The sequence below is a fragment of the Nelumbo lutea genome, chromosome 1, assembly GCF_056320005.1.
Source record: "Nelumbo lutea isolate HS-2025 chromosome 1, American lotus-T2T, whole genome shotgun sequence".
NCBI classification, from domain to species: domain Eukaryota; kingdom Viridiplantae; phylum Streptophyta; class Magnoliopsida; order Proteales; family Nelumbonaceae; genus Nelumbo; species Nelumbo lutea.
Window position 1 is genome coordinate 13069504 of NC_142684.1, and position 22374 is coordinate 13091877.

General features: G+C 34.4%; 1 protein-coding gene across 2 annotated transcripts; it reads right to left on the minus strand.

The window, feature by feature from the left end:
- Positions 1 to 11716: 11716 nt before the first annotated feature.
- On the minus strand, positions 11717 to 18236 carry LOC148873574 (uncharacterized). Of its 2 annotated transcripts, none has more exons than XM_088965885.1 (8): positions 18190 to 18236; positions 18065 to 18093; positions 14539 to 14570; positions 12768 to 12917; positions 12512 to 12589; positions 12347 to 12429; positions 12111 to 12193; positions 11717 to 12021 (listed from the first exon to the last, which is right to left on the minus strand). In XM_088965885.1, exons 4-7 carry the CDS (start codon positions 12883 to 12885, stop codon positions 12119 to 12121), a joined length of 354 nt encoding a protein of 117 aa, XP_088822011.1. In that variant the 5' UTR covers positions 12886 to 12917; positions 14539 to 14570; positions 18065 to 18093; positions 18190 to 18236; the 3' UTR covers positions 11717 to 12021; positions 12111 to 12118. The 2 variants fall into 2 exon arrangements, with proteins under 2 accessions (XP_088822011.1, XP_088822010.1); XM_088965884.1 differs by having other exon boundaries at positions 11831 to 12021; positions 12286 to 12429.
- Positions 18237 to 22374: the final 4138 nt, after the last annotated feature.

Genomic DNA, 22374 nt, shown 5'->3' on the forward strand with positions numbered 1-22374 from the left:
TTATTGGATATGAAATGACCTAATCCATATAACTCATCTTCTATACCCAATACTCGCTACAATTTTCACTCAAGGTTTTTAAAATCAACCCAGAAAACGAACCGGTCAGGGGTCCAGCCGTTCGAACCAAACGGTCAGTCCATTCTGATAAAAATATAAAATAATAAAATAATAAAAAATGTCAAAACCATTCAAATGGTTAATTGTCCGGATCAGCGGTTTGTTGACCAAAACAATGAACAATAGCATCTTATAGTCTATAAAGAAACTTTTCTTTCTGCACCCTAGGCATGCAATGGATGTTGAATATTCCCCAGTATCTATTATCAGCATAAAACTAGCTAAACGACCCCAAAAATGGGGTAAAATCCCTAATATATGACACAACATACCTAGGAAATTTTTGTCATTGCAAAACTTCTGATGGCCCAACTTGTGTCATTCTAGAACTTTTACAAGTGCTAATAGTTGCAACTGCCATCTCACAACTTCTCCAGCCGGCAACTTGGTGAAACACATAAAATAGTGAATAGGTGCCAAGAGCAATGAAATCTTCAATAAATTTTGCAAAACAAGCTGCCTTCTAGAAAATGAAAGAACATGCATGAAAAGAAGAAATTTGTAAACATTGCTTCTAGTGTTGGTTCTTGGCATTGTCTCAAAATATATATCACTTCTGGTGTTGGATATTAGATTAGACATTCAGAATAACGGATTAAGGATGTTACTATTTAGTTAAAGGAAAAATCTATGACGCGGAAAAGATATGATATGGAAAGAGTTTTGACCAATCAAAATCCACCCATGAATTTTGATAAATACCACCTGATTGGCTACTATGTTTATAATTCCAGTTGAGTGGCCGGAAGTTTTTCAGATATGATATCTTTTCCATATCATAATTGAACCCTTAGTTAAAATTCAAATAGGACGCACTGTAAAGAGGTGATTATTTATCTTCCATTGAAAATTTGCCACATTAATTGCTTTCTCTCTTGAATATTACCATCAAACAAAGCTTTGCCTTGCTCATTCCCTCTTTCCCACGTTTTCTTTGTTTGGTTTTCTTTTAATCTCACATTTCTTCCATCTTCACAGCTACTTTTTACTTTCTCTCCTTCTCCTGCATGCTTTAATTCCTTTCTATTTAAATTTCGTAGTCGAACTAAAGAGAAGAACAGTGTATATGTCAAATGAAAACAAATTTATATGGAAGAAAGGAGAATCTCCATCTATTTATTTTTTGAAAACATGATATCGATCCGAACCATTCAAAGTTTTTAACTAAATCCAATTTTTGAAACAAGAGAAAGGGAAATCCGAAGTACAGAAGTAGGAATAAGAGAAAGAAAGAGAAGAACGATGTTTAAATACTTTTTGATAAATTAATATAATAGAAAAAAGACAGTTTGTAAAACAAGTTTGATCCCTTCAATATGCTAAGCAATTAAATGACGTGGCATACAATGAATGAAGGACCGAAAGTGGCCCTTTTTCAGTGCATTCGCATCAAACTTTCACTCTTTACTATTTTCTACAAAAAAAAAAAAGAAAAAAATGGTTGAATTTGATTACCTGTATAGAGAAACTAAAAATCTCCTTATTACTACTCACGATTCCTTCAACTCTAACACTTAGTACACTTACTTGATACACAAAGAAGAGATATCTTGTATCATGGATATCTTTAGTTTTACAATTGTGATGGAATCTGATTTTACTATACAGCCAAAATAAGGGATAAAAAAAAAAAAAAAAAAGAAAACTAAGCCCAACAAAGCCTATGTGAGCCTATCCCATGCTGTATTTTGTTCAATTTAGGTGGGTTTGTGTTGAGAAAACTTCAATTTTGACCTCAATTTGGGTCTAGGCTCAAGGCCTATGCTTAGGGTTAAGCTTTGGTTGACCTTTAACCCAATCCAACCAATCCGATTTATACTTCTAATTTATCACAGTAAAAAGGAACCAAAGAGATTTAAGAAGAGAGAAACAGAGATTTAATGGGAAAGAAGGAGAGGTTACAAAGATTGACTATGAGAAGAAGAAGAAGAAGATGAAGAAGAAGAAGAAGAATTTTATAAAGAGCCATGATTGACATATGTGAGAAAGGAGAGAGAAGGTTAACATAAGCATTGGGGTGAGGTGATTCCAAACCTTCCTCTTTCCTTTGTATGATATAGACTAGTAAAATTTTAGATGATGATGATGATGATGATGATAACAATAATAATGATGTACTTCCAAAATTTTCTATATTTTTTTATATTTTTGTGTATAAAAATAATTCTTATGTATCCCACCTATTTTTGTTTAATATGATGAATATGTAATATTAGTGATCTACCAAATATTTTCTACACATTTTATGTATTTTTTCATATTTTTATGATTTTATTTTTTATAATTTTTATTATGGAATTATAGCATCATTAGTTGACCCATTTGACTTGGATGCATGGTTGAATTGCTTATTTGTCACCTAGACAGAAGGGAGATTTCATTTTTGGGTCAATTTTAAGAAAACATGGATTTTATATTGTTAAAAGTTAGATATATATATATCTAATTAATAGAATTTATTGATGATAAAAAATACCTTAAATATAGAACTTAATGAGAGAAAATGGGAAGAGCCTTTTTGGTAATAAGAATGGGAAGAGTTAATACCTTAACTCACTTCTATACCCAATACTTGCTACAAATTTCACTTGAAACAATGATATTATCTTAGAGTCTATAAAGAAACTTTCCCCTAGGCATGCCATGGATGCTAAATATTCTCCAGTACCTGTTATCAGCATAAAACTAGCTAAACCATGGGCGGATCTATGTAGAGCTTAATGTGGACAATTACCCCCACTGAGGTTTGAAAAAGTTGTATACATAGAAAAAGGATATTGATTTTTTCCCATAAATTCCCCCACTCAAATAAATTAGTTGGGGTCAAAATAGAAATTTTAGTACTCTTAAGAAGTGAGGATAGTTGGCTAGAGAAAAGGAACAACTATACTAAAATAGAAGCTTTAAAAAATACACAAAAGTGAGGAAACTTGAATGAAGAAAAGTTGGAGGGTTTTACTTTCCATTATGTTGCTAGTGCTAATTTGCCAAAGGAAAAATTGCAAAAAAAAGCTTGATTGAGGAAAAAGAAGTAAAGAACAACAAGTATGTTCAACTTCCCTATCTTCTTTTTCATATTCTCTTGTCATTCAATCTTGTCGATTCTATTAATCTTACTTCAATTTTAATGGTTTACTAGCAGGGACCCGTGCGATGCATGGGAAATCTGAAAAATCTGATAATTTTATTTACTATTAATTAATATTAAATTAATAATCAAAATTTATTGTTAATTAACTAAAAGTATTCAAAATTTTTGTAAATATTTAAAATTTTAATAATTGTATTTTTTATTTAATGTTTGTTTACAGAAAATAATTATTGTTAATTTAATATGAATGAATATTTTTTAATAAATTTAGTTTTATTAATAATCTGTACTAATTTTAATAATTGGTATTATTTTTTATTTAATGTTTATTTACAGAAAATAATTATTGTTAATTTAATATGAATGAATATTTTTAATAAATTTAGTTTTATTAATAATTTGTACTAATTTTAATAATTGGTATTATTTTTAAATGAATTTTTTATTCACTCTAAATACATAAAAATAATTACAAAAGCTAACATTTTTATTAATTTCATTAATAATTAACAATTATATAAGAATGACAACAGGGTGGGTTTAGGGCAAGGCACCCCATCCCTGTCCCTACCCCATAATCAAGACACTCTACTCCATTCCCACCCTATCCCCAGTGTCAGGCGAGTTCAAGGCAAGGCAACCACTCCCCAATGTCGGGCGAGTTTAGGGGCAAGGCACCCCACTTCTCATCAAGGATGGGGAATCCTTGAATTTTCCCTCCCCGTCCCCAGTATTTGGGCGGGTTCATGTAAAGGTGTAAACCGGGTCATGCTAGGCCGGCACGACACAACCCGCATGTGGCCTGCACAAAGTGTGGGTCATGCCGTGCTGGCCCATATGGCATCGTAGGTTGTGCCTCCCTCCCTTGGGGTAATTTGGGGGGGTCGGTTCGACATGACCCATGGCCCGAGCCCACACGGGCCCATGCCATGGGCTAGGTTTGTTCATGGGTCGAGCCTTAGGCCAGGCCAAGCCGTAGACCGGACTAAGCTATGAGAGGTCCATTTAAAAAAAAATTGAAAAAGATGGTTAAATTTTTATTTCATATGATTTTTGATGTATACAATTGTTTATATACACAATTAGGCCTATTCATGGGTCAGGTAGCCCGATGGCCTGGCTGGGCCTAACATGTTTTTTCCAGGCTTGGACAAAATTTCAGGTTCATAGGTCCAAGCTCAAGCTTTCTCAAATAAGCTTGGCTCGATACTATTACATATTATAAAAAAAAATACTTATGTTATATATAATAAATATATATATATATATATATATGTGCTTCTTAAATTATTAATAAATATCAATTTACTATTAGGAAATATAAAATAGTTTATTAATTTATTAAATTATTACTAAATTAATACAATATTACTTTATAAAAGTATACTGAAAATAAGACATCTTGTGTATAGATCAGGCTTCAGGCTCAAGCATCAGGCTTTATATAAGGACTAGGCTTGGGCTCAATATCTAGGCCCGATGGTCGGGCGGGGCTCAGGCTTGCACATTTTCTATTGATAAAGAGGCCCGTGTTAATTATAAAACTATGATTTTTTACAAAATAAAATTTTTATTTAATTCTAGTCTAGTAAAAGAAAATATACAACTTTTCTATATATTAATATAAAATTTGTTGTTTAAATATTATTAATATGCATATAACTTCCAAGTTGAGCTTATTAGGGGTTATGTCCTATCCGCTAAAGCCATCATTGGACTCCAAAAGTTTAATACCCAATTAGATTTTGAATGTGATTGTCCCTGATAATATGCAGGCATGGTGCATACCTCAGGTAGACCTAACTCAAAAGAAAATAGTTGCTTGAGCCTGCAAATTTATAGATCTAGGCGTCGTTTGGCGCATCTTTTTGCATGGTCTTTCGGCTGTTTACAAGTCGGGAAGATCGAAAATCGATCTATTCCTATTTGGCATTGTAGAAGATCTAGCTGCCAAAAGACGCGACGCTGAAAATACACGAGAAGCCCATTTCAGGCTGATTTCAAGAAGCTTTAAATGAAGCTTCTCGCATCTTTCGTGTTCTAATCTCGTGCGGGAAGACCCAAAAAGATGCATGGAAAGATGCACACTTGCCAAATGGTCTTCGAACTGCCTAGATCTTATGTCAAAAGCTCAATGCGTCTATTGACTGTCGAAGCTACAAGAAGATCTTCTCAAAAAGACTTACCAAACGGGCCCCTAATATTTGCTTAAGTTATAAATGATTTCTTACTTTTTATTAATTATTAAAATATTGTTATCTATTAAAATATTATAATTATTAAGTTACTGTATTTATTTAAATTATAGTGATTTCTAGAAATTATAATATTTTCAAAAATATTACTAACTTCTTGGCTAAAACTAATTAAATGTATTTTTTTGACAATTAAATTTAATTTTCTACTATTTATAGCTTAAATTATAAATACCATTAATTATAGTTTAAAAATAATTATTGTTAATTATATTACTATTAATAATTAAAATACATTATTTTTTCATTATTATTTATTATTTTTTGCAATAAAATACAATTAATTTATTTTTTTAATTATTTTTAGTATTTTAATTAAGCTTTAGGTTTTTTAGAATTTTTGGATTTTTAATTAATTTTTGGTGTTTTTTCATTATTAATCAGTAAATTTTGCATACGATTATTTTTCAATAATTTTCAGTATTTTTAGCATTTATTTTTTATATTAGTCACTACAAAATTAATTTGCATTTTCTTTTAGTAGAAATAATATAAATAACTAAATAATACCATAGTTAATTAAAATACAACTAATTTTCAATATTTTTCAATAATTTCTGGCTTGGACATTTTTAATAATTTTTGGTATTTTTTAATAATAAAATACTATTAATTGTAGTTTTTAATTATTTTCAGTAAATACCCTTATTAGTATAAAATATTGTTTAATTATTTTTATTATTTAATATTGTTTATGTTTTTCATAATTTTCTAGATTCTTAATTAATTTTTGATATTTTTTCATTACTATTCAATAATTTTTGAACATGAGTAACTTTGCAATAAAATATTGTTAATAAAACATGCTCTACATTTTAAATTTTCATTAATTTTTATCATTTTTAATGAGTTCTGCACAATAAAAGTCTCGACTTATAAAAATTATTAATTAATTAAAAATGCATTAATACAAAGTTATCTAACAATATTATTAAAATAATAAATTAATATTTTTATATTTAAATTTATTATTTTTAATTAATTTTTGGTATTTTCATCAATATTCAGTAATTTTTGCAACAAAACGTTGTTAATAAAATGGGTTATGCACTTTCAATTTTCATTAATTTTTATCATTTTTAATGAGTTCTTTATGCACAATAAAGGTCTCAACTTATAAGTTATCTAATAATATTATTAAAAGTTTAAAACTATCAATTAATAGTTTTATATTTAAATTTTTTTTTATTAGCAATTATTAAGTTTGATTTTTAAGTGGAATTGAAATAGATTTTTAATATTTACTAAGTTTTGTTAATATTTAATTTTAGTGAAAGTTAAGTGGATTTTTAAATTAATAGTTTTTTTTATTGTATAACCTCAACCTATTTATATTATTTGATTTATATTATTACTATTCTCTCCCTCTCTCTTTTAAATGTAATAATAGCATGCATTAAAATAAGAGGCCTTGGAAAACCCAAAGGTCTCTCTCTCTCTCTCTCTCTCTCTCTCTCTCTTTAAATGTAATAAGAACATTCATTAAAATAAGAGGCCTTGAAAAACCCAAAGGTCTCTCTCTCTCTCTCTTAAATGTCTTTTTTAAATGTAATAAGAGGCTTTGGAAAACCCAAAAAGTCTCTCTCTAATAGTGTGCATCTTTATTAATCTAATCAAGATAATCAATGATTATTGTTTTATATTCTTAAAACAAAAAAATACAAACAAATAGAGAAAATAGATAAATAGCTTATCTCAAGGAGAAACATGATGACATGGATAGACCAACTTTAATATATATATTTCTTTGTTAATAATTTGCACACATTAACAAAGCTGTAGCTCAACAGACAAAAATGTGACGTACATTCAGAGGATGTAAGAGCAGGTTCTATAGGTGACATGGGAGAAGCACCTGCAAATAAAAGTCATAGAATGCTTTAATCATTGAAATAGGGTGGTAGAAAATAGTGGGTTTAAGTGGGGAAGGACACTTGTACAAGAAAATTGAACAAAAATTTAGTGTACTAATAGGGTGGGGGAAATGGTATTGGAATATGCATTTGCGTTACTACCAACTTAAAATAAATGTAAGATTTAACTAAAAAGAGAATAATAGTCAATATCCAGGGGAAACCATAACACAAATAGTTAATAGAGAAGTTAGAGGCGATTCTATGGCTGGCATGGAGAGGAAACCTATGTAGAAAATTGGGAGTACATGTGTGTTAGGCACATCTAACTTGCAGATCTGGATTAATTGCAAGTGCGAAGTGTTGGATTACTTAGTTGGGCGTTCAGAGATTTTTGTGATTTTAGCGAGCAACCTATGACTCTGTTCTTGCCAATTTATGTTTGAAATGAATACAATGACCGGGGAGAACTACCTAGGCGGTTCAACAACAATTGTATATGGCCTCCAGACACATGAATGAACCAAGTTGTTTAGGACTTCAATCTGGTTGTCCTAAATATTTAGGTTACCAAGTTGTACAATTTTCAATACCTGCGAAAGAAACTCCTTAAGCTCTGCAACGGGTTTGTTGATTAAGAATTCGGCTTGCTTGTCAAACATGGTAAAAGTTCTGATGCGGTTCGATCTTGGAAAGAGACATAAACTTTATACCTAGAACAAGAGTTCAATGTATCTTAGGACAAGTTCGTGTGGGAAGTGGTTATAAAGTAATGTATGAAATTACCTTGACACTGTTGATGTCACTAAAAGACCACAATTTGAGCAACCAAAATTTTGTTGATTAGGAGTTGCTTTTTTCCTGCAGAGAGAGCATGCTTCATACCATAGTCCCTGGTCATTGTCGATGCTTGTGATGTAACCAGTTATTCGATAGCGCTGAGTCTATGATAAGCATGAGATTAATTAATTTATCAAGAATTATACTTGTGCCCAACAAACTAACTATTTTATCATCTAGTAGTTGAATACCTGTCGACGGATTTGAGGGCGATTAGTTCTACCTTGGGTTGGCAGTGAATTACGTTAAAAAATAGTAAGAGGTTGTACTGATACAATCTGGTCTAGGGATGTTTGAATGCTCCTATATTACCGAATCATATCTTGTAAGCTTGCATCTTCTTTTGCCCTTTTTGTGTATAACATTAATTTCAACCAAAGAATGTAAAGTGTTTCATGATGTTCAACACAGATTATGAAATATAGATTACTTAATTGAAGGCAAATTACCATGCATAAAGGTGTTTTTCTTCATCAATATCAGGGTCCCAAACAATCCTACTATACTTAATGGTAGAAACAGATAGACCTGAGACCATTGTAAGATTTGTTGTGAGTAGAGGTGTGGAGAGTTGGTTTTGGGAAAAGAAATTGTATAGTTTGAGTGGGCATACCATTGTAGGAGGTAACCTTCACAGCTGAACCAATGACGACGACAAAATCATTATCTATTTTTTGGAGAGTATCATCATCAGTTATCCCATGTACATCCCATAGGCTAAATTTAATGGGAAGCTTTCTGTTTTAAAACAAGTAAATACTAGATGAAGGAATTTAGGTTTCCATGGAGAAAACTAAGCGATGACAATCTTGAAGAACTCTTACTCCTGGTCAACCAAAACAATGTCCCTTTTTCAAGAGTTTCCTGCAATAGTTGTTTATGGGTGTGCCAAAGTAACAACTGCGATAATGTTTGCAAAAAAGGTTAAAGCATAGGTGAGATAATATTTTCAAGGACTATATAGTTTTACTACTCAAGAACTGGAAGTACATTAAGAGAATGTTACCACCAAATACTTTATCAGATGCGGCTGGGTCAAAAGGTTTCATAAGATCTTTCAGTGTTCGATCCAAAGCTTCGAACGCTTAACAATAAGCCATTAAAGCTTCATCCCGTATTATCATATTAGCTACCTACAAAAATGCAGCTAGTGCAGATCGATGGCTTATTGAACATGTTGATGTTTCATTTAGGTCAATTGAAATCTTGAATGTAGAATGTGTAGTTTTTCCATTAGGTAATAGCAAAGATGCAATTCCAGAAGTTGCAGTTACAGCAACAATTTTTTGCTCAAAGCGTAACTTTGAGATCAATGTTCTCCACAAATATGTCTTGCCAGTTTCGACACTACCATAACAAAGAAAAATCGACCAATGTTTCCCATGCATGCATGCATAATTTTATTGAACACTAATCGTTGTTGTGGGTTCAAGGCATCATGTAGGTGCTCAAACTCTACCTTTAATGTAGTGATATCATAAGATAATTCTTGCCATATTGATCTGTTTAAGTTTCCATGAATAAGGTTGTTAGAAGGGGTTGGCATTCCAGGGTAATCAGTTACTGACTTGTTATTTTGGTTCAAGATTGCCTCGATTTTGAGTAGAGCCCAATTCTGTAATTCATTATTAGTGAGTTGGATTTGGGAGTTCTTAAATTCTGATCAAGCTCTATATTGCAATTCATCTGATAGACTTTTCCAATGGTTATTCCAAAGCTGTATTGGGTTAGCAACCTCATTAATCAATAGAATAGATACAAAAATGTCATGCATTTGGTTACTAGTTGCCCAAATAGAAGCTTCTACCAATGTGTAATCCCATTCATTATCATTATCAAGCAAGCCAAGAGTTATACATGCTGCTTTGTAAAAATCATGTGTCACTCCATTTACAGTTCTCATGTCTTCAAAGCTTGTCGCTCCATGAACTATTTGTAATAACATGCGAAGGTAATATCCTTCTCTAGATGATGGGTGAGCATAATATAACTTTCCAATGACCATGCCCTTTTTTCACCTAGTCCATATCTTGGCATCATTATTCCAAACCCAATATCTTGGGAAGTCAACATAGGTCAAAGCTCTTGCTTCTGGGTAAATCCGGTTTGCATCAAACTAAGCTGTAAACATAATTCTTTCGATTCCAGGCCTTGACATTTCTCACTCTAAACTTTGGTGATCATCAAAGACAATAACTTGTTGATCTTCTAAGTGATATTGTAACCTTTCAACTGGTGGGTTTTTCTGTTGAATAGGGAATTCAAAGATTCTCCAAGAGGCCTCAGAGGCAGATACATATCGACAATCCACATATTGTTGGATTTCACCAAATTGTTCATAACTATTTGTTTCTCTTGAGTGACTAATTGGCAATTTATGAATAGCTAAACTTGCTTTGTCAAATCCCTTGTGGATATACTTGTATAAATATTTTACCACATATGTTTTTGCAACAATCTCAACATTTATGGGAGCATTATATTTTTTTGAAAGATCTTTATTTTAGGGAACAACCCATCGGTTATCAACTTGATGAATTCCAACCTGAGACATACATCCGTTGTTTCTTCGACGATAAATAGGGTAACCATCACTATTTTCAATGTCTCTACAAAAAATTGTCTGGGGTAGTGGCTTTTGCACTTAGGTGCAACCATACATGGGCTATAGAGGGATTTTGATTACCACAAGTACCACGGATCACGAATTTTACAATTGTTTCAAATAGAAGGGTGTCATCATTTTTGTCAGGATTAATGGCATCTTGTATTCCTTGATATACTTCACTCCTTAGTTGCATTGGTATCCCCAGCATTAATGGCATCTTGTATTCCTTGATATACTTCACTCCTTAGTTGCTTTTGGTTGGACTTGTAGTACCTTAGACGATCATCTTCTATAGCAGCATAACAGTCAACCAAATACGGTTGAAATGCTCGCCCACCTTGCAGTAAAGTTTTGCCTTCATTTAAATGATTCTGAATTCGATAAGCAGTGAAATCTCTTGGTGTCACCATATGTTGACGTTGGCTTCTAGCACAGGGAACACATTGATATGGAATGTCAAGCTTCCATCCATCTTCACCATGTGGAAATAAAAGTGGGTATTGTACTGGCATATATCATGGGTGTGTCTTACCAATCCTCTTCAATTGGTTATCCAATGTGGAAACAATAACATCACGCCTATTAGTGCTTTGAGAGCCATCTCCAACCATCAGTGCTGCTACTTCATTGCATGAAGGTTTATTATACTGCCTTTGGTTAGGCCCTCGTTCTAATATTCACATACGTAACTCAATTCTTCGATCAGGGAAAAACTTGGCATATGGGTTTATTTGGTTCAACATCATTTGGAGATCATGAACAATATTTGGGTCCTGTTTAGCACCAATTTGATCATTATGGATGGCTGAGAGACTATTGGCAACTTCATTTTCAGTATCATATATATATATATATATATATATATATATAACTGCGCAAACTTTGGGCGTTCTCCTTCGGTAGGTACCAATGAGCCAATTCAATTGGTAATCTATTTTCCCACCCATTGATGTAAATGAAAACATAGAATTATAAACTCGAATCAATTCATTGAACTTTGACTTCGTTGTATCATATTTCCCTTCAAATAGATCTTGTAAAACGGAAGGTGTCTCTGGGAGCAGCGGTAATTTGACTTTCCCATCCAAACAACAAAGGTAAAATATAGGATTGGAGATTGAGCTGGAAGGCGATCGCTCCTGAATCCACATTTTGGAATGACACTTCGTGCATATAGAATTCGGTGGTCTAAAGTCCCACCGTTCAGAGAAGGGGCGTGTTTGGTGTTTCTTCTGATTTTGTGGAGTAGAAGCCCTTGTTCATTTACAAGATCTTGTTAGATACAGTCACAACCTTCTCATGGAAAATAAACTCATACCAGAGAAAAAGTTCTATAGCCCTACGTGGACTGTCATGTGTGCCCTTCTTCTCTGGATTGCTTGAGATCTACACACCCTTGTATGCACGGCTTCACGAAAGGTACTCCCTACAGAAATTAATGGGAGATCTTTTTGACCATGTAATTCAAAAATTAATAGCAGCAACATAATTAACCACTCTGAGAAACACTAAGCTTACCTTGAATCAATTGAAGGGTTGAAGACCCTAGGAGGGAATTATTGATCAAAAGAGGACTTACAAGCAAAGACGAATTGGGAAGAATTCCATGCCCTTCTTGAGGAATGTGCATGTGGACGTCTTGAAGATTTCCAAGGGCATTCCCTTCAAAATGCAATTTAGTATGTTAATGTTCATAATTTTGGCAGTGAAACTTGAGAAATTAATGTGTAGGGTTGCCCGATACCTTCTATTGGTTCCTTCTCTAAGAGTCTTAATCGGGTGGCTGAGGCCAATTGGTGGACACATGGAAGGTTTGGATTTCCTACAAGTATAAACTGATTAGTGTGCACTAGTGGCAAGTGAGATCTACACGCTCGTGCTACTGTATACGGGGCTTCAGGAAATGTACTGTCCACAATAATTAATAGGTGACCTTGGCTCAGTAGCATAAAAATTGACAGTGGAAGATAATTAACCACTTAGAGAAATGATAAGCTTACCTTGAATAAATTCAGGGGTTGAAGACCCTGAGAGGGCATCATTGGTGGGAAGAGAAGTTGAACTTGCAAGGAAAGAAGAATTGGAAAGAATTTCATGTTGTTCCTGACGGTGGTGCATGTAGACACTACAAAGAGCTCCAGGGGCATTCCCTTCATAATGCAGACTAGTATGTTAAGGCCCATAATTGTCATGGGTAAGCTTGGGAACTTAGTGTAGAGGGTTGTTTGATAGATTTAATTGGTCCCTTCCTTGGGAGTTTTTCTCGGGTGACTGAAAGTGGAGTACATCCCACCTTTTACATTCTTATAATGATGTGAAATGCTAGCAGATATGGCATTTTAAGAGATGATATTGTTTTGCAGGCCATATAACATGTTAAATTTATACTATTGTGAAGATTATGAGATATATGAATGTGGAACGGGTGTTGTTCGGAGGCATTAGGTGTCGGCATCTGCCGAATACAAGTTAAAGTAAAGAAGTAAGGAAGAAGAAATAGTAGAACTAAGGGAGACAAAAACTTTTAATACATATGTAGAAGAACAAACAAACTTGAATGAAATGGTAACAAATGCCAACAAAATGTGCCAAGTACAAGTAAAAAAAACACAAGTGACAATACTAGTAGCCACTCCATGGGGTTCTTTGTTGACTGCATTATCTCTAATTTGAGTTAATTGTATATTGCACACCCAATTGGCTGATAGATTGGTCCAAATACCACTACTGAAACACTTTACAAGTTTGGATCTTTCCATATATTGGTGACAAACAATTCAAGGGTAGTTGCCCGTGGATGTGAATACTTTTGGAGGACACTGGTGTGATGAACACCTTTACTTCCTCACTTCTCCATAGAATCCACATGCCACCAAGGTAGTTTGAAGGAGCAACAATAGAATAGCCAGTATAGCCTAGTTTGTCAATGACCTCAAGTGAGCTTGCATTACTGGCAAGAGTCCCAATAATTATATGAACCGATGGTTTGTGGAATTCCTTAACCCTTGCTAATGCCCGATAAAATACTTGAGTGTGAATGCCATAAATATTCCACAAGATGACCTTCAAATAGGGGAATGTGGGGTGTTCAACCCTTGGCAAATCAAAGTTGGGTTGGCATGTAGGCATCTTCATTTGTAACCAACAGTGCCAGAGTCGACCTTCATCAAAGTCATTAATTGTAGGGAAAACTAAAACAGCGTGTGTTCGAAATAGTGCATAAGTGGAATGCATTACATGCGTAGACATATCAATGGACAGTGATGATACATTTCCATGTACTTGAAGAATGTGGAGGTTATTTTGGAGTGAAGAGAGTTCAAATTTGAAGGGAGACCCATTTAAGAACGTGGTGTGGGAGAGAATAGGAGCAAAAGGGTCAGTAGGAACACCATGGACACAATTGTTGGGGGGAGCACCAATGAGAAATGGTGTGAATTCGAAGGGTACAAGTCCCAAAATACCTATATCCATTGTACATGTAGTTTTGGAATGGAAGAGGTTCGAATAAAAATAAGGAAGTGCAAATATGTCTTGCTACAATAAAAAAAGCAAAAAGCTTTTAATAGAAAAAACAAGTGTAATATGCAACAAAGGAAGAAAAAGAATAGTGATATATGTAAGCACAATTAAAGGGAATAATGTATATAACCACATAATAGAAACAACAAAGATAATTTGATACATCTATACATCTATATAAAATGAAGGTTCATAAATCACACTTGTACCATAAGAGAAGCAGATTGCACCTGGAAAGGAGGTACTTACAAATTGGGTGGAAGCAAGATGAAAGGCGGGCACTGCATGAAAATGCAAATGTATTAAGCTAAATCATCGTAGAACCTTTTTCCTAGAAGAGCAAAAAAACAAGGAGAACTAGGGGAAAGCATATTGCATGTGGCAAGAATACAATTTCAGTACGAAGCTTTGATCACTATTCTTTGGAAATCAAATCGTGGGTTTGGATTACCAACCTTTTTTTTCTTCTTCTTTTGATTTGATTTTCAATAGTAAGTGGGCTTAACTCATAAGATAGTTTTTGTTTTGTGCGTATTTTTTTATGCAGCTGGAACAACAAACGTGCCCTTGCATTTTGCTCCTACCCAATTTAAACTCTAGTTTTAGATTTATAGGATTTTTTGGGGGGCCGTTTGAGAAGAAGTGTAATCTTTTTTGAATCAGATCTTTGAAACAAGTTAAGCTTTTCAATTGAGAAGCCTACGTGCATCGTTTTTAACCAATTCTATCAAAAAATGGGGCTAGCACAAATAGGATCTTTTGCATCTTTCTACATGAAGATGAATTGAAAAAAATGCGAAAAGTTCCATTTGGAGCTTCTTGAAAATAGCTTGGAATAGGCTTCACGCGTCTTTTTGAGACTGCAGCTTTTGGCAGACAGATCTTTTTTCAACCAAACGGGAAAGTACCAAAAAGCGAGCTGCCAGACTTCTAAAAAACCAACAGACTGTGCAAAAAAGACACGCCAGACAAGGCCTTATAATTTGGACAAGGATAGTATAGTTTGAGAGTGCATCAAAAACCACTTGGACTAATAAGAAATGGTTTGACGCAAATAATGTACATTGTTTGAAAAAGTGACAAAAGGATTGAAGGTCCCAACTTGCTAGAGGATATGGCTTTGATAGAGATGAATGGAAAAACATGATTTATTTAGATGATCTATACTTGGGATAAAACCTCTAAAGTTGGAAAAACATGATTTGTTACTATGTACCACTATAGGCACTAAAACAAAAATTGTTTCGCACATTGTTTAAAATTAATAATTTTTGTCAAGTGGATCAGTCAAAAAATACCCCTTTGTGCCATCAAGGAGAAAAGGACATCTAAAGCAAGAATATATTCAAAATTTCCAAAGAATATCCTTGAGTGATCAACAACATGCTCTTGAGCCAAGCTTTCCACTGATTTGCATCAATAACATCCTAATTCATGATTGAAGCAAGATAAGAGCAAAAAATGCATCAGCTGTTATAGTTTATGTTAACTTCATTTGTTCCTTGATATTGGGGATGAGTGTACAAGAGGACAAAAAGAAAGACCTAGCTGTTGCAATTGCAACTAAATTGCATCTAGAAATAACTAAATTGCATCTACAATAAATGTTATGATGGAAGAGCATGTGGTTCCACTCATAATAGCTGTTGCAATTGCAACTAAATTGCATCTTGAAATAAAAATTTGCCACTTCCAAAATCTCCAGGTCCATTGCAACCTTAAATGCTACATTAAAAGATAACACTAAAAGATAAACAAATAACGAAAAACTATACTAGAAAACTCTAAATTTGTTGACTAACACCACCGAGGGAAAAAAGTTAAGATAGAGTGAAAAAGACCTAGGCCCCCTTTTCTATGAATCAAGTAGAAATCTTGCCTTAGTTAAAACTAGATCATTATTAATTTTTTTGATCAATTAGATGACTATTAATTTTTAAGTTGTCTAGACTGCAAAACAAAATAGAGCTGAAATAATCTTTTTTTTTTCTTGGTGGATAACAGAGAACTGTAATAAACTAGAACCAATTGACAAACTTCCATGTTAAATAGCAAAGTACTCAATGGTTAAGGAATTTTACCAAATATTTTCATAATCTTTCTTTTCTAATTGTTTGTTACCATATATGCTGATCTCTATATACATATAGATAGATAGATGGATGAATAGATATAACTTGATAACTAACTCTCGAAAATTATCACAGATTAGTTGTCCTTTTTATCTTTTCTTTGTTTACATTAGAAGAAAGTAGCGTCTAGAATCTTTCTAATTTCTATTTTAAATTTGAACTCTAGTAATCTAAGTTGGTGGGCATATAAAGAAAATAAAAAAAATGTATCGAAGAAAAAGAGAAAAGAGAGAACTGGGAAAGAGAGAGAATGATGATATTAGTGAAATTTGATACGGTTTTCTATTGAGTTGTAGGTCCACAATTGCCCCATGATATTAGTGGATTAATACTGTTTACTGAAGTTCTATTTATAACAATGATACAAGAATTCCATGTGAATAAACATTTTGCATGGTAAATACCAGATAGTGTGTCGCCATTGTTGTAAGACAACAGTTGGGACAGAAGATAGATCCTATGTGGCAGCATACTAATGCAAGAAGATGTTACGATGGTGTCTCCAACAATACAAGAAGATGAAGATGGTGAAATATAATCTTAATATTTCAAGCTTTGGACCATGTGATACCACCATAGACCGTCTAACCAATCATTGTTATAGTTGTGAAAAACCCATCAACTAAAGCAGTAAATTTTTTTTTATTCAATAAAAACTATTTAATTTATATTAAAAGGCCTTAAAATCAAAAAATAATAAAAGATGTCACTATAACTTGGAAAAACAGAGAGTATTCTAGTGTCCAAATACTAGAGGGTAACTGAAATTTTAAAACATAAAAACGAATGGTTTATAAGCAAGAGCTAGCATTGAAAAAGTCAAGCAATGAATGGTTTATAAGCAAGACCAAACCAGCGTTGTCCATTCATGGGTATCTAACCATAACCATGAGTATATCTGACCAAACAAAAAGAAAATATTTTTGAAGAAGACCACTCGTTCATTCATTCACATTGATCCTGCCCATGACTCATGTTATTGGTTCTTTGGGTTACTAGAGTCAAAAAATAGTGGGTCATACATGCATCAGAAGACACAAAAAAGTGAACCCAACAGAACAAAGACAAAAAAACATAAAAAGAAAAGTAAACAAAAGAGTTCCCTTCGCTTGAGTCCACACTGGACTCAATCCCTGACATAGTAGACTCTGAATCAAGGGGAAGCCTAGCGACTGTTTCTTAGCATCCAACTTACGCACTTCCTTTTCAAGTTCATAAATAAAGTCATCAAAGTCCACGTCTTCCACATGGAGTTTGTACAATGCCTTCAATTTCTGAACCGCATCTTTAGAAGCAAACTCTATCGTGCCATTAACATTCACTGAACGGGGGACAAAAAAACTCAAAGTGCTCATGTGTTATGAAGATTCGGGTCTCAGCACAGTAATTGTCACCTATCTTTTTAAGACGAAATAGTGGTGGGGGCAGGCACAAATGAGCCAACATTTCATGTAGCAATCGTTTAAAGCAGATAGTAAATGCATTGCATCTTGATGTGTATAATATTGCAGTAAAACGGATGAAGACTTGAGAAGAACAAATTAGCAAGATAAGAACAAAGAATAATCAATAAAGCATAGAATGTAAATGGTAAGAAACATAAGCAGACAATAGTGGAAAGGGCAATGGCAAATTATGTCAACCTTGGAGAGACACGTTCAAGAAGAACAAGCTGCAACAAAGAAAAACAGTAAACAACATTAGTTTGAAGGATGTGTAAAAACACACTGAAATGTAACGAAGGAAAAATGGAATGAAAAATGTTTACTATATATATAATGTAATAGAAAAGCAGGCCTGTTGTCGCCTATCGAGATGGTTGCCACTGAATGGGAAGCGGAATATATGAAATGTATATATAGGTGGGAGGGCAGAGAACTGGTTACCTGCTCCCCACCATTCACCCATGTGGATAAGATGCAACAGCCAGATATCTACTACCTACCAACCATCGACCAGATCCAATGTGCGGTTTATCACTGTTGTCACATCTTCATTCTTGCGGTTTATTAAAATAACCATTGATTTATAATGTATAGCGTGGTTTATTCCAGCGGTTCATAATACATAGCGCGATGGTCCATCAGACTGATGTGAGGGAGATAAATGCATCTAAAAACAAGTCATGTGCAAACTCCCTTATTCTAACACTGTGAGGGAGATGGGCTAACACAACAGGTTGACACTGATGTGGGATGACTTGTAGGAGCAAGTCACATGGTCCATCAAACCGACGTGGGATGCATAGGCTGAGAGAAACAGCTATGCGCAACCTGTGACTAAGAAAATTGCAACACAACCTGTCTTCTTCCTTAGGTGGAGGCGGCGACTCAACCATGTCTTCTTCCTTGGGTTTCAACTGATGCATCGCAATTGCATTGGGAGTGATGGCAAGGGAAGGCGGCAGCTCAACCCTGCCTTCTTCCTTGGGCGGAGGCCACGGCTCAATTGACGCAACGGTAAGAAAATCTATGTGCAACCTGTCTGTGTAAGAAAAATGCAGTGAGAGAGAGAAAGAGCTATGCGCAACCTGTCTTCTTCCTTAGGCGGAGGCGGCTGCTCAACCATGTCTTCTTCCTTGGGTCTCAACCGATGCGCCGACAGTTGTGTTGGGGGTGGTGGCAAGGGAAGGCGGCGGCTCAACCCTATCTTCTTCCTTGGGCGGAGGCTGCTGCTCAAAAATGGCAGGTGGTTTGGCCACCTACCCAGCAGACACCGCCCAACCAATGCAGCGGTTTCCAATGCCCACCTAACCAGAAAGAGGACAACTCAAATGCAGTAAAATGGCAGGCTGTTTGGCCACCTAACCAGCAAGAGGATATCTTCTTCCATTTGCTGCATTCTCAATCCACCCAACCAGTAATAAGAGGAGAACTCGACTGCAGTTGTGGCATTTTTGTAATTTTTTAGAAAAATGACCGAATTCAATGTTAAATTCCATTTGCTGCATTCTCAAGCCTCCTACCATACACATTTTAACTTAATATATATATATATAGAGAGAGAGAGAGAGAGATTTCTAACCCCTAAGAGCTTTCTAAACCTATAACTAATTCTAGTTAACTTAATTATCTTAAGCCATGTTTCAAATCATTTTAACTCTTCTAAGTTTTGTTCATCTTCTAATTTGAGTATGAATGACTAGGAACCAAAACAAGCAAACAAGCTTTCTAAACCTCTAAATAGTTATTGTTAGCCATTTAAATTATTTTTTCCTTTTTAAATACTTTTTTTTACTTTTATAATTGTTGTAAAATTAATTGCTTATTATTTTGCTTGGAATTAATATTTGAGATTATTTTACTTTTATGTCCTCTTATATAAATTATGTATAGATTCTTCAACCTACAATTGAGATTGTAGTTGAATAAGCCATTTACTTGATTGTTTTTTTGTAAATTATGGATATCTTTTTTGTAAGCCATTTACTTTTATGTCCTCTTATTTCAGATTATTTTACTTTTATAATTGTTGTACAATTCCAAGCCACGATCATCTCCCAAATAAGCTATCATAGAGATGATATGCAAAATTATTGAAAACAAAATTGAGTTGGGATCAACTTAGAAAATCTTCCAATAGATCCTGGGTTATGAACTAAAATTTAAGATTACCACCCAAATGATCAAGATAAGATACAAAGAGCATACTTACAAAAGGGACCTTGTCAACATCGTCATTATAATTTTCCACAAAGAAAAATTGGAAAAGTATTAAGAAGATTTTGTTCTTCTTAGTTTAATGAGTTTTGCAATTGGTTGGAGTATAGCATAGAAAAGGATGCTATATTTTGTTTGAGTTGCCACCTTTTTAGGTCAAACCTTGGAAAGAAAGGGGGTGGGGATTTATTTATTATTGAGGAATTTATAAATTAGAATAAAAAAGAAAGGTTTTATATACATGTTAAAGGTCCAAATAGTGCTCACACCCAAGCTTGGAAGAAATGCCAAGATTTAATGAACCAAAGCCAACACATTGAAGCTTCTTTGTCTAAGTAATCAGACCAAGCTTGAATCATATATCAGAGTCGCTTAACAAAATCAATTGATTGCATTCGGTTTCTTTTTTGCCAAGGGTTGGCTTTTCGTGGTCATTTCAAATTTGAAAGTTATACTAATAAGGTAATTTTATTAAACTTCTCAGGTTTCTTGATGATCATAATGAAGTAATTAACAATGTGGTTTTAGAAAATGCTCCTAAGAATGATGTTGCAATTGATACCACTAATGCAATAATTAAAGATCTCATAGATGAGTTATTTTCCATTATAGTTAATGAGTCATGTGATATATCAAATAAGGAACAAATAGCTATTGATTTGCGTTATGTGGATAAAAAATGAAGTGTTGTTAATCATTTGCTTCGTATTGTACATGTTAGTGATACCACTACTGTTAGACAGTGTATGCCCTTAGCTTCAATCGGATTGATGTACATTATGACATTTATTGTAAATGAATAAAATACATATTTGATTCATGTTATAGTGGTGTTTTTTTGTGTAATACCCTTAAACTGGACACTTATGCGACTCGTATTGATTTAGAATGTTCACAACTGTTGGATAAGTCTAGGGAGATTTATCCTGATAAGACAGACACTGATGTGCCACCAAGTGTTGGAGTGCCCTGTCTCAACTGTCAGGGTGAGACCCGAGGTACATGCAGTGTAGGTTTACTTGAAACCCTGAACCAGACCAAAATTCTAGTATTGCCCTGGACCTTGGTGATCAGTGAGCAAAACTGGAATGTTACACTTGACCCCTAGACTCGATTATGATACTGTACTACGTGTCAGATTGGGCTATCTTTGATATGCCCAAACTCCATGTGGAAGACATAAACATTGATGACTTTGATGACTTTGTTTACTATTCTTGGAAATTGAAGGCATTGTACAAACTCCATGTGGAAGACATAAACATTGATGACTTTGTTTACTATTCTTGGAAATATGAACTTGAAAAGGAAGTGCATAAATTGGATGCTCACATCAAGAAATTGGAAGAGAAACTGACGCAGCGTGACACGCTCGACCGGGCTGACTATGCAAGCACCCGGACGATCGAATCAGCTTCGATCTTGAAGCCTTACGAAAACTAGGTGTAAGCCTTTGGAAGAGAGAGAAAAGTTGGCGAAGAAAGATTCTTGTGTGTCTATTCTCTTGGAATTGTTGATATTTATAATATATCTTGGAACTCATAAAGTAAATAGGAAAGAGAAGTTGTAAAAGTCTAAAACAACTAAAACACCTAGTCTTCTAGCTAGGATCGAATCCTCCTTGATGTTGCCTCGATCTCCTCCGTCCAATATCCACCTAGCCACCACCCTCCAATGATGCCTTGATATTCACCGTCTGATAGCCACCGCCCTCCCATGCTTATCCAATGCATGGGTTGTCACTATTATCCCTTGCGTGATTTTCGCTAGAGGGTACCATCCGATGCATGATCTTCTCTGATCGTGGTGGGTGAGCTAGCCCTCCATCATTCTCCCCCACTTGGAAAGAACTCGACCTCGAGTCATGACTGGGATATGCAAGTGTTGCCTCTGGTAAGTAACAATAAAGATCAACAACATTAAAAGTTTTAGAGATACCTATGTGATCTGGCAAGTTCACGACATAAGCATTGTCGTTGATTTTCTTAATGATATTGTATGGACCGTACTTCCGAGGATGTAGCTTGTTATACTTCCCCACGGGTATGCGTTCTTTCCTTAAGAATACCATGACTTCATCACTGACGTCAAACACTTGTGCCGACGATGCTTATTAGTTGCAACCTTGTACTTTGCATTGGCTCGCTCCAGTTTCTGCCGGACTTCTTCCTGTACAGACTAGATCTGTTCTGCCAACTGCTCGACAGAAGCACCGAGGCCGAGTACCCTAGGTAGCTTCACTAAATCCAAAGCATGGTTAGGTACTTGCATATAAACAATGGAAAATGGGGATC

Coding starts and splice junctions, on each gene's coding strand:
- LOC148873574 (XM_088965884.1), bottom strand. CDS start 12,885: ATGCACCACCGTCAGGAACAACATGAAATTCTTTCCAATTCTTCTTTC. Junction 12,194..12,285: donor AACCCTTCAATTGATTCAAG/GTAAGCTTAGTG, acceptor TAATTTCTGTAG/GGAGTACCTTTCGTGAAGCC. Junction 12,022..12,110: donor GGGCACACATGACAGTCCAC/GTAGGGCTATAG, acceptor TAAATGAACAAG/GGCTTCTACTCCACAAAATC.